Here is a 13417-nt window from a genome sequence, read left to right on the forward strand (position 1 = left end):
TCAAATTCGTGGAGGACCATGTAATCCCTCTTATAAAACATGAAAGTCACCAAATCTGGATTTATTAGGTGTGATTGTTGCACTGTTGCTCAAATGCATTGGAATCATTGGTTGGGATCGCGTTTTATAATGTTTAGTGGAAAAAACACATTATCACTCCTTCCAACTGCAACATCCATGAATGCGTTATTGCTTTCTGAATGGAAATCCAGTTTGTCTTGCTTTGATTTGTTATAATTACAAAATGCATCATTAGTATCTTATGTAACATCCTGCACTTACAGGTGCACATGTAAAGTTTTTAAGTTGTGTAACACATGAATTGCATCCTGTCATTTATGGGCTACATATGGAAAAGCTCAGTTTTAATTTTTAATATTAGGTCTACGCCAGCATGACTTATGCACCGTCATTATGAAAAGGGCAGTTTGATGAAAACATATTAACTGTGAAATATAACGACTTTATCCCAGGCACGTTTTCACAAATCCACAATCTTCTCTCTGTATACTGGAGTGTGTGCATGTGAAATAGATATGAGGACTACTTTGCGCTGGTCACTCATAATCTTTTCTTTTCTATGGGTGTCCGTGCGTGTGTGTGTGTGCAATCGTGACATTCCAGCAGCAGAAACCTGAGAAGGTGGGACTCACAAGACACTGGATTCTGCTCTTTCTGGGGACCAAGGGGTGCTGAAGTGTCAGAATTCCAATTTCCTAAAAACACTCACTCCCAGTCACACACTCTGACCCTCTGCATCTCTCTCACACAGCCAAACACACTCTGCTGCTTTCATTCTTATCCTCTGGAGCTTGATTTTTTTTTCCTCTTTCCTCTCTTTCAGCTGTAAACACTGTCTCATTTTCTCTCAGTTCCATTCATAAGGTCCCACAAGGAGAAATCATGTCCCACACCACTGTACTGCATTGCCACCCCCTCCTCTCTCCTTCACCTCTTTCCCTTGCCTTCAAACTAAACACTCACTCGCTCCCTTCACAGAGAGGCAAAGTAAAACAGGCAAAGGGAAGAAAGGGAGAAAGAGAGGGAAGAGTTTGAGAATCATGGGCCCCTCCTCCTTTCCGGAGATGCTCCAGCCCATCCCTAAATTGTGGGCCAATGAGGGTGGCTCATTCACAACTCATGCAGTCCTTCTACAATAGGTAAGGAGAGAGAGACAGAGAGAGGAAGAGACATTTACAAGGAGAGAGTGAAAGAGAGAGAGAGAAAGGGAGGGAGAAAGAGTGACTGTGTTTAGGGGAGAAGGACAGTGAGAAAGGAGAGGGCAGGGTGAGAGGGAAGACAGGAAAGAAGGGAAGGAAGTTCCAGCAGAGTTAACCCCTGGGAATGAAGCGGTAAAGAGAATGAAGAGATGAAGAGGTAGAGTTGACAGGGATAGATTTTCAGTGAGGACAACCTGCACAGGAGGAAAATATAAGTGAGGGGCTTCCAAAGGGAGACAGCAGATTTAGGACAGAGAAGAATCAGTGGAACCTCCTCGTCTATCACATCTATCTCTTAGGACATTAGAGAGGACAAGACAGGAGACCCTGCTGGTGTAGATGCAGACAGGTGGACAGTCAGACATGTTGCCTGTGCTTCTGCTTCTCTGCGTGGCTGGAGGAGTTTGGGGTTCCTCCCCCGGAGTGTGGGGGTACGGACGGGTCCAGGACAGACAGGGGCCGCAGGCATCATTGTGCCCGTCTCCGTGTCAGTGTGAGGAAGATGGGATATTCGTCATGGCGGACTGCTCAGAGTTGGGACTATCATCTGTGCCAGCCAACCTCAGCCCCCTCACCACTTACCTGTGAGTAACACATGCTACTGTTGAGTTAAGGTGCTGGATCTCATCCTGTTTCATCTTCACCTTTCCACATGCAGGCCTCTGACTGTGTCCTGCATTTCCTTGACCTTTTGCCATTATTTTCTTGTGCTTCCACTTTGTGTGTCATGCTGAACCCTTCCCCTCGATCCCTACACCACCTATCATGCATTGTGGTGCCAACTCATCTAATCTGAAAAAAGGAAAACTTGACAGCCAATAGTGAGTCCCAATTAAAACATTAATTTGTAAATGAACATACTTTTACAAATAAGATTAAAACTACTATACATTGGAACTGGGATTTTAAAAATAGAGCAGTGGGCAACAGTCAGTTGGATGTGTTACCAGGAAACAGTGGCACAACCCGCATACATGATAAAAACGGACAGGGGCCAAGTGGGAACATGTGTGTGTGAGAATGTGTGTGTGCGGACCACTATAGCAAAATTACTTGACCACTTTCAGTGTCAGGTTTCCAAGTGCCAACTGGAGACCCAGCATGAGAGTGTGTATGTGAGCATGTGTGTGCCTTTGTGTACATCTATGTATGACTGCTTGTGAGTCTGTGTGTACGTCTTCTTCTAGATAATTTTCAACATACTGAATATACAGTAAACATACTTATATAAATATATAACAGACTGAATTTACATATTCAGTATATTTTATGAGTGTGCCTAAGTTGCAAGCACAAGACAAGCGTGCGTGCGTGAGGAAGAGTTTGTGCAAAGATGTCTAAATGACCCCCCCCCATCAGGATATATAGAGCAAATAACAAGACAAGGAAACAGTTGTCACAATTGCTGCTACAAGGTTAGCATGCACAGAGCACACAATATGTGACAGAGCATGACGATACAGATAGCACTACTCACAAATCTCCTGGTAACATAACATCATACCAACAACTTGGCAAAATAGAAATGCCCTTGGGCAAGTACATTAATGTTACCTGGTACACAAATTCGGCTCCTATGCCTGCTTGCTAGGTAACCAATTAATTAGCTAACCCATTGGTGAGTAAGCTATCGCATTAGCAAGTGGTAAACTACCTATTAAGCAGAAAGAGAGCAACCTCTGCATATGTCTTCATGCCTTTCTACTCACTGAGGTCTCTCCACCATAGTCAGACAATCCATTAAAGCCGTTTTTCTGACATGACCTGTGGATAAAATCCGGAGAATCGGCTGCTGACTTTAACTGTAGTTTGCCTTCATGCGCGAGGGTGGACCAGCCGGGTGCAGCAGAGAGAGGCAGGAAGTGATGAATTAACTCTGCGTAGATCATGTGATCACATTTAAAGGATCCAGACACTGTCGTCGACTCTTATCACCACAAACTATCTTGACATCTTCTTCTGTGTCTTCTACGTGTATGGCACGGGAGATATTTGTTATCTTTTTTTTAAATGTATTTTTGTCTGTTGCGTCACCAACCCCCCGCTCACTCGCAGTGAATCCAGCGGGGATCCCCTGATGTGTTAACCATATCGACTTCTCCAGGATATGTACAGACATTATACTGGGAGGGCAGGCAGATGAAGTCGGCTGAAATTGCGGAGCGTCTCACTTGGACATTTGTTTTCACACATGCACCTCCAGGAACTCAGAGCATGTCTGAGAGCAGCTTGAGACTCATGGGAGAAATATCTGTGGTCTTTCACATCAGCTGCCATATCTCCCATTTACAGAGCCAAGGTTGTGTAGGAACACCAGACTTTTATTAGAATACACACAATCAATATTGAATTACAATCATTTACTCCACCTTTAATGATTTGAGTCTAGATAAAAGTAACTCACTGTTTCGTAATAAAACAACTCAATAATTAAAAAGATGAGAATTGTTGGCATTTAACTTAGGAAACTATTAAGTCTTTATTTTGTTTGATCAATTGACAAAATGGTTCATTTGTGGGACTTAATTTGCAAAGGCTGACAGCATAATTTTTAAACATGATTGGTAAGGAATGCTTGAAAGCTCAATTGGAGCACCTTGCAGATTACTCAACATATGTAAATACCATTAAAAACATGATTATTAACATTATTCATCAATAGTATTTTTATTTTACAATAAAAAGTTGGGGAAATCAAGCCCACTTCACCACCAGGACAGAGTGCACCAGTGCAGCAAAAGAGCCGTTATTCTAATATGATGTGGGGTCTGAGGAGTTACTTACACTGCCCCGCTGTGGCTTACAGACAGACCTTTTAAATTGCTTCACTGCGTAAGCCTCTGAGGACAGTTTAGAGACACTTTGTGATAACTGATATTGAAGTGATAGAAGTGAAAACCAGGAAACAGGGTGTGATAGAGCAGTTGCTCACTAGGGGCTCTGCAAGTATTACAGGAGTGGAGGGATACAAGTCAGAGGGAGTAAGGGGAGATCAACAGTTTATGTTGCTAACGACTTTTAAAGAGGGACATAAAGGAAAGACAACTTGACTTGAGTGATGCCCAACTCTGCAGCTGTCATGTGAGCCTGCGACGCCAGATATCACTGTGTCCATTTGAACATTAAAACACATGTAGAGTTTATGGTGTTGCTAACCTCATCCAGGAATCAGTTACCTATGAGAACAGCAGGCTGTTGGGCCCACAAAGGGGCATGCCACACAGGCCAGCACATACACATGCACACACACACACACGAAGTGACTCAAAGAGGAAGAGTGTTGAGCCTCTTAGTCCTCCTCTAATATAAAAACAGGGATGACCTGAAACTCCCTCCCCCCTCCCACACACACAAACATACAGACACACACACACACACAAACACACACACACTTTCTCTCTTTCTTCCTCTCACACACACAAACACAAGAGTAATTGTTCATTTCCCGTCGTTACCTAACGGTGGAACTGGACCAATTAGTGAGTTTGAGGGCTGATTTAGAATAAGATAAATAAACTCAGCGACCAACCGCACATGCCCACACACATGCAAACACACATTACTGCAGAGGAGAGAAGGAGGGAATGTGGGGCAGCAGGAGAGATACCGCAACAAATTAAGATACCGCACACAAGAGTCACAGATTTCTCGTTTGCCTTGCTGATAGAAATCATCAAACGCAAACAAAACAACATCCCCTCCCTAACCCTGCCCACATGCGTGTGCGCACGCAAACAGGCACACACACACACACGCACACAACGCAGAACATTGCACAGTAGGCCAGTTTCTCATTTCATCCTTGAGTATAAAAGATTACAACAGCGGAGAGCTGGTCCAGTCCCCACCAGGATCTGTCAAACCTACCAGCACGCCCCAGTGTGCATTGGAGGCTGGATTAGCCTTCCGGCACATACTGTAGGCTGCCGAGGTCACAGAGATTTGCTTGGGAACAGTGCACATTACAAACCACATCCACATAACGCTGAGAAAGTATATGACATCATTCACCCATGTCATTGGAGAGCTCTTCAAAGTGAGCACAACTGTACGTGCTATAGAAACCAAGAGGGCAATCCAGGCTATGAATGCTTCATTCCATTTTCTTGGATGACTCCAATCCATAAAGGTAGAAACATAATTAAATTATCATCAGCGGAGAAAAAGCTATTATAACACAACAGTGAGGTGAATGCAGGTTTACTCTGCAAAGGAATTCAACTCTTCGAAGGCAAAGATGCTTCAAGCAACTCATAACAAAGTGGGTAGAGATTTATGGCAATAATCGTTTCCGTGGGCAACGCATAAAATGAGCTGTCATATGAAACGCTTTGAAACGGTTCTCTTTGATATCAGATTAGAGAGGAAAAACACTGCCCGAGGGTGTGTGTCTGTTCGGGGGGTGTTCGTGCATGTGTGTTGATGTGTGATGAGTTGGAGAACACTATGTGCATCAGGGTTACGGGCTGTTTTATGTGTAGCTGCAAGCAAAGTAACATGTCATAAGAGATGGCTCCACAGTGACACAATAAGTAGGCTGTCTATCACAAATGTGAGCTGAGAGCAAGAGAATTAGTCAGCTGTGTCCCTGATAGACTTACAACTATTCAAGGAAAACATTTAATCGTGTTGAAAGTAAGTAATAAGTTCATGATCTGGCTGCTGTGATATCCTGAATATAGACAGTCAGTTTTTGGAAGGCTGTCAGGTGCTTATGTTTACACATCTCACGTTTCTCTCAGCAGCGTTCACTGCGCGCACACAGGTGTGTGAGAGGGATGGGAGTGCATGTGCACTCGCATCTGAGGCTGGAGTTGAGCACCGATTAGGTGATGCTTTGTGGTAGTGGTGAGTGCAAAGAACGTCTAACGGGGTTTTAGCCAAGGCCAGGAAACCACAACGAACGCATTACCGGACAGAAGAAACCCATGGAGTGTGTGCAAGCGCATTAATATGTGTGTGTGTGAGGACCACCCAGAGTGCTGAGGTTTTTTTAGTCAGTGGAGGTGAAGCATGAAAAATTGAAGGAGGGATGATGAAGAAAAAGGGGTAGAAACTGACAAGGAGACAAGGATTCAAAATTTTGTGAAAAACATGAATTGGAAGATTTTGAATACTCAGGTCAAGTTTAAGCAGGAGAGCGTGCTCACACACACACAAGCATGCAAAAACACATGCACATACTGTACGTAGACATGCATGACACAACATCCTGCCTCTTTGTGGTGGCCGTGACTGTAACAGTCGTGTGCGTGTCATTTAGCCATTATGTTGATGGAATGATTCCTATCATGAGCAACCGGGGGTCATACTGTAAACAACATGTCTGAGAGAGTGAGACAGACACACACACACACACACACACACACACACACGAAAAGAGGAAGACGTTGTGAGGGATGGAGAGGGGAGGAAGAGTTGAAGGTACAGACTGAACAAAAATAAGAGAATGGCAGAAGAAAATAGAACTCTGTGTGTGTGTGTGTGTGTGTGTGTGTTTGTGTGTGTGTGTGGTCAGCAGAGGGTCCTCTGTACAGCAGCTATCAGCTCCAGCATCAGTGTCCTGGCTCCAGGCGTCTATGGTAGCCCCCCACCTCAACTACACTTCCCTCTCTCCCTCTCTCTGTCTATCCGTCTCCCCCACCTATTCTGCTTTCTTCACCTGTTTTCTCTGCCCCCCTCTTAGTTAGAAGAAGAATCCATACATTAAGTGCTTGTGTGTGTGTGTGTGTGTGTGTGTGTGTGTGTGTGTGTGTGTGTGTGTGTGTGAGTGTGTGTGTGTATTTCTTCAGAGCAGGTATTGAGGCTGCTCAGCACCAAGTGCAAATGTATGATCATTGATGTGCAATGTGCATATGGCTAAAGATAAAGATGCACAAATGTTTTCCTTTCTCATTTCCTTCAATCATTTCTTTTCAGCCCTTCATTCACTCTTTTGTTTCCTACTTCCTCCCTGCATGGTTGAAGTGTTTGCCTCAACGTGTCTCTCCTAAACTCCCTGGAGGCTTCGCTGTGAACAACAGAAGAAAAAGCCACTTCCACCTGCAACAAAAGTGATATTTATGCCAGAAGGGTGTTTGGGAGAAGGGATAGGCAGTTAGCGTCGGATAGTGCAGTGGTTTGTGGTTTCCCGAGACCAACCTGGGAGGCTTTAAATGTCGCTCAGGGACAGACGGCAGGTAGGCAGGTAGGCGACAACAATGGAAACAATGACATTCCCTTAGGAGCGGCAGGCAGAGGCCATAGTGTGCTCCACCGCTCCATATCCTGTCCTTTAGAAAAACGTAGAAAGCAATCAAGACATGAGATCTCGAAGGGAACCAGGGTGGAGGAGGCAGGGATCAGGGAAGTGAAGTGGAGTATGTCTTTGGACTGTGTGTGTGTGTGTGTGTGTGTGTGTGTGTGTGTGTGCACATGAGCCTGCATGGAGCCGACGTGGACTCCACAGATCAGTGGTTGGTATTTGTTGGGGTCAGAGCCGTCCTCGTTGACTGAATGTTTGAATCTGTATGTTTCGTGTGATCGCAGCATGACGACACAGGGGCTTTGGAATGTGCTCCCTCTGACGTGTGTTTGAAGGGTGAAGGGCTGTTCTGACTGAGAGGATTCAGAACGCCTGCATGGCCCAGATTCCTACTCAGCCCCTTTCCAACCCTGGAAATCCATGGGAATGGGAATGTGAGTGTGTGTGTGTGTGTGTGTGTGTGTGTGTGTGTGCATGATTTGCACTAGCCCTCTATTTTCCACTACAGAGAAGGCATTGTCCTATCCTGGACCAGGCCATGACAAATGTCCCTAACTGTCCTGGTGCATATACATGCATATGTGTGCATCTATACGCATGCGCACCCATGACCCGTTCAAGCTGTCATTTGTTTCCGTATGCTGGGATAACACATGGGTTAGATGAGCTGTTTCGTGTTTCTATTGATTTTCCACATACTACCCCATTGTCTTAATAGTAGAAGATTGATTTAAACCAAATTTATAATTTTATGTCCCCACATTAAAAAGTTACCTTGTCAGTCTCTTTGATTTCTTCTTCTCTTCTCTCCCTCGTGTAAAGCAAGTCAACAACATCTCAGCTACTGATTACATCCTTATTTTTTATTTTAAACATATTTTTATGATTCAAATTAACAAAACAGTTTTTACTTGTCAGACTTATTACAAAGCAAAAGTAATGTGCCACAGGAATACATGAGAATGCATGTACATGAGTGTTGATAGCAGTGTGTGTAAGACATAGCAAGTTCCCTCTGTACCTCAACATGAGTCTGTCTCTGCCTATCTGTGTGATCGCTGGCCAGGCCTGCCGACTAAAGTGGCTCATGTGGGGTTGGCAGTGTGCAGGTGATGACTAGCAAGAGCTAATGATACTTAATGCTGTTTCCAGCAGTGCACACACACACACACGCACTGCAAGACCTGCACAAGCATTGAATTATGAACACATATCCGTTCTTCCACACACACACATGCACATGCTAACGTAATGATGGGTAATGGCCTTTCCAATCCCTGTGTAGCATCAATGCATCCCATGGAGCAGGGCTGATACAGTGAAGCAGGGATTAGGTTGGGAGAATGGACCACTGGTCCGGGTGTTAGCTAAGGGGAACAAATAAGCTATTGCAGACACACTTAAATGTCACACACACCTCAGGGGACACGCACACAGCACATCGCCAAACGTGGGTATAACTGCTCAGGAATGTCCAGAGAGTGGAAGACGGGATGCAGAAAACAGAAGGTGAAGAGGTGAACGAGGAGGGAAAAGTAATGATTTTTTCAGAGGTCTTAATTATGGAGTTTTAGGTTAACTGACCTGAATGCAGAAACAGCAGTCAGGTCACTGTGATGATATAAGGCAATAATATTACTTGTTGCTACGACTGGACACAGGTGTATTTTCCATCTGTTTTAAAGGGAGGCTGGAGGCAGCTCTGCCACTGCAGCACTTCTGCAAATGAAACCAGGCTCACTCACGTCTCTATAACATGTCTGAGAAGGAGCAAAAGAGGAAATCTGGACTTTTTACATGCATGGCAAGGGGCCAAGCTAAATCTCTTTAAACCAACAGCAGCCACATGTCCTCATTGGTATGGTGTAAGATTTCATCGAGTGCTGATCTAAGTTCAGTTCTAGATGTTATCCGCGGATGCTGTTAAATATATGGAGCAGATGAGCTGATCATAGATCTGTGAGTGCAGCAGTTAAGGAGAGAGCGAGAGCCAGGAGCGGATTTGAGCAGTTTTCTAACTAGATCCAGTGTCCTCCTGTTTCTGCCATTCAACCAAATGAAGTCATAATAGAGCCTGACACTAATACTCATCGGGTTTCATTTACTGTTGTATCCAATGCTGAGAATCTGCCTTGAATCAGTGTGCAGGGAAAAAAAAACACCTCTGTAAGAGATACCTTTTCAGCATTTTTGGAAAAGTGAAATTTGTAACCCTGTTATGCACATCAGTGGCATGTGTTTGTCCTGTGTTCTCGAGGTTTACTTTGATTTAGAAAGAAGCAAAAACAATGTTCTTCGGTGTGTGTCATGTGACAAAAACATATGAAAGTCAGATAAAACATACATACCAGGCAACAGATTGGTGACAATGGGCAGGGCTAGGAATGCCTCGCTGCCTTCCAAAGCTATGCACTACCCTCAACAGCTGCCTGTCAGTCCTGTCCACATGTTGGAGTTAGTTGTATGTTGTGTAGGGCCGACTGTTCGAACACTTCCTGTTCCATTACTTAAGTGCTTGACCTTTCACCCCCCCCCCCCCCCCCATCTCATGACAGGGTGTGTGTGTGTGTGGGAGGACAAGGAACGGACAGAGTGCGTCCATGTATGTGTGGTTGTGTGTGTGCAGTATACCAGCGTATGAATAAGTCCCAGGGGGCATGAATATGTTTCCCATGACATGGCCTCAGACTAAACAGCCGCCTTCTCTACCCAGACATCCGCCTGTCATTCTCGGGCGAAAACCACAACGAGCGGGAAAGGACACAAAACATGGGAACACAAAAACATAAACGCATCTCCCTTTTTCTGCCTTGTTATCTCTTCTTTTCTCTTCCTCCCTCCCTCCCTCCCTCTCTGTGGCCCTGCTCTTTTGTGGCCCGGTGCTCTCCGTGGCCCTCCTTGTCCAGGTGAAAGACTTCTCCTCACCCTCTCCCTCGCTCTTTGTGCCCCGTGAATGAGAAAAAAAAGGGAGAATAAGAGAGGCAAAGATAAAGAGAGAGTGCCTTCGGACACAAAGGGCAGTGTACCCCTCCCAGGAAGTCTGAGAGAGAGGGAGGAAAAAAAAGCCCCACATCTTTAGAGGAAGGAGGAGGGCAGGACAGCATTGTACCCTCCTTCCTGACTCTTTGTGTGTGTATGTGTATGTGTGCGTGTCTGTGTGTGTGTATGTGTATGTGTGCGTGTCTGTGTGTATGTGCAAGCTCATGTGTGACTGCGAGAGAAACTGAAGTCAGTCTATTCAGATTGAAAAAAAGCAAACACACTTAGTCTTCACCCTCACTCACTGTACACACACGCTTTTTCTCTCTCTGTCGCTCTGACACACACAAACACACACAACCATTTAGGCCCTCTTTAAGGCGGCGCCCGAGCATTGACTACCAGTTGCATTGTGCGGCATAAAAGATCCCCTTTCATCGTGGCCTTAACTGTTTCAAAGAGCTAAGCGGAGAGGATCTATCTGGATCCAACTGAAGACATTACTGTCATAGTTACTGTAAAAGACAGCCAAGGTGTGGCTCAGCCGCTGCTAATGCAGAACTCCTGCCCTCTGGGCAAGACTCGAGTTGTTGATTTCCACTAAAGATCTATTACTCTAATGTTCCTTACAGATAAGCTGTCTTCAAAGGCTCAGAGCTTACTGCCATTATTGGCTGTTTGTTTGGTAAGAGACTCCACCTGAGTGAGGGAGAAAGGAATTGGCAGGAGGGAGCAGAAGAAAGAGAGAGAGCAGAGGAGGAAGTGAAAGGGAAGGCCTCGGGGTACATGGCTCTTGTGCAGTGATTTTGTGTGTGTGTGTGTGTGTTTTTGTGTGTGTGTACTGTATATGTAAGAGAGACAGTTATGAAAAACATTGCTCTCAAAGGCAACAATGTAAGCCTGTTTGTTTACATGCTTTCACCTGCATTGTTATGTACGGTACCTGCATGCAATTTCATGCTTGAACAACATGCCAGAAACTTTTCCATACTTTTTTTTTTTTTTTAACTTCAAGACAGCAGAATACTCCAAAGTGAAATGTATCAAACCATCTCTTCTCCTGCTGCTCCTGTCTCAGCTTTGTCTCGCTGACACATTTCCGTGCCGATGTTAGAAACACACCTGACTGATCATCACATCGGTCTGAGGGCATATTCACTCACCAGGGTGGTCTATATCATCCACCTCACAAAAGCCACCCGGAGGCCTGGAGCGTGTATGGGTGCCGGTGGATGTTGCGTAGGTGTGTGTGTCTGCGAAAATAAACAGGGGTGTTTTTCATATGATGTGGCCATTTGTTTTGCTGCGCTAAATCACCAGCTCTTGTCAGAAACGCTTCCAGTTTGAAATCGGCTACAATGGAGCTGAGGGCACATTCACACCCACCCACGCACACTGGCTTTGATCACAGGAGCGATAACATACTTCAGTAGTTCTGTACAAGGTGAAGAGGAAATATGATGAATCACATTATTGTAACTACCGAACTGTGTAACCGCACGCTCCAGTTGAAATTTGAAACACAGATGGAGAGAACGCGTGAGTGTCGGCGATAGAGTGGCATAAGCGAGAGGGAGAGGAAAGGGCCACGGCTGATGAATGGACTTGTACCTCTGCTTCTTCATGCTTCTGTTCCCCCCTTAAGACAACTCCTTTCCATACTTACTCTATTCACTACGGCATAAAGCAGTCAAATATCCAGTGTGTTACCTTTCTTCCCATGCCAAACCCTCCTCTCTTACATTCAAACGCACACAAGCGTGCACACACTTTGGGGAGGAAGGACGAAGATCTATCAGACCACGTTGTGTATCTGCAACAGAAATGGAAAAATGTCTCCTACTCTTTTTTTCCTCCTGCGTTTGCATAAATATTGGCATCAATTTCACCCAAGCTTCTGTGCTCAAATGCACAAATTGCATGCAAGCACATGAAAATCTAATTCCTCTCCAGGGAAACAGAGAGAGATCACTGGGGGCTTTGACAGTCATTGTGCAGAGTCAGAGCAAAGGGGGATAAAAAGATCAGTTGAGAGGCACATTTGTGAGTGTGTTTGTTGAGGGATGAACATGGGTCTCCGTGTCTGCATCTCATGCTCCTATTGCAGCTCAGGAGTCTTTAGTTCGTCATTCAACAGGAGATGGAGATCTGAGGGGAGGAGAAGGCCTGTGTGCCTCTGTCGGTTGAGAGACGTGTTGTTCTGCGAACAATATCAGGCTCCTTTCTTGATGCCACAATAGCCAAGATAGGGCAGGACAGTTCCCCTCCGAATACTCTCATGAAAAATAAAGAGAAGAAACCACGTGACCTTTGCTTCTGTCCCTCACACACACGTGCACGCACACTGGCACACACAGAACCACAGAGCAATCGGTTTCCATGCACCCGGCAGCGTCTGTGTGTGATGTGGTGAAAGCGCAACCAGGGACTGTGCCCACCACATCTGCAGGCTCACTGGAAAACAATAGGAGTGTGAAAATGAGCGACAGACATCTTACCACACACACCGCAGTAACCTATAAATGGAAAGAAATATTGCACTGCACACACGAACACAGATACTGACACACACACACACACACTTGCACTCAGTCTCCCTCTCGCTCACAGGACACACACTCAGACATTAGAGATGCCCATAAAACGGGTGATTGTGAAACTCCCATGCGCCGAGCAGCCTGCAAAACCTTTAAACGCTCCCTTTCTCATTTCTTTTGTGGCCGTTTATTTGCGTTGAAAATATCTGCACGTCACAGCGCCAGCCGACACAATGCACATGTGGTAGTCATCAATCATAATTATCATGGTTTAAAAAAGCCACAGCTGTTATTTGATTTTAAAAACAAGCCATAGTGCAGCGCCTTCCAACGATACGTCAAGTTGTCAGCGGAGGCCTTGGCCTGCACAGCAGATACGTCTCTCACTCTCCTCGGCTTCCCAACGAGCTGGTTGGAGAGCACAGCCGAGCTGAGCT

The 13417-nt window shown here is 45.2% G+C and overlaps 1 protein-coding gene across 1 annotated transcript in view; it reads left to right on the forward strand.

Moving 5' to 3' along the window:
• The first annotated feature begins 1264 nt into the window (after positions 1-1264).
• LOC109635320 (leucine-rich repeat-containing G-protein coupled receptor 6) overlaps positions 1265-13417 on the forward strand; it is a 35920-nt gene continuing 23767 nt past the window's right edge. The window contains exon 1 of the mRNA XM_020096455.2: positions 1265-1804. Within this exon, the coding sequence (XP_019952014.2) occupies positions 1560-1804 (245 nt within the window). The 5' untranslated portion in view covers positions 1265-1559. The remainder of the gene's footprint in view (positions 1805-13417) is intronic.

This window comes from Paralichthys olivaceus, chromosome 6 (genome assembly GCF_024713975.1).
Source record: "Paralichthys olivaceus isolate ysfri-2021 chromosome 6, ASM2471397v2, whole genome shotgun sequence".
Taxonomy (NCBI): domain Eukaryota; kingdom Metazoa; phylum Chordata; class Actinopteri; order Pleuronectiformes; family Paralichthyidae; genus Paralichthys; species Paralichthys olivaceus.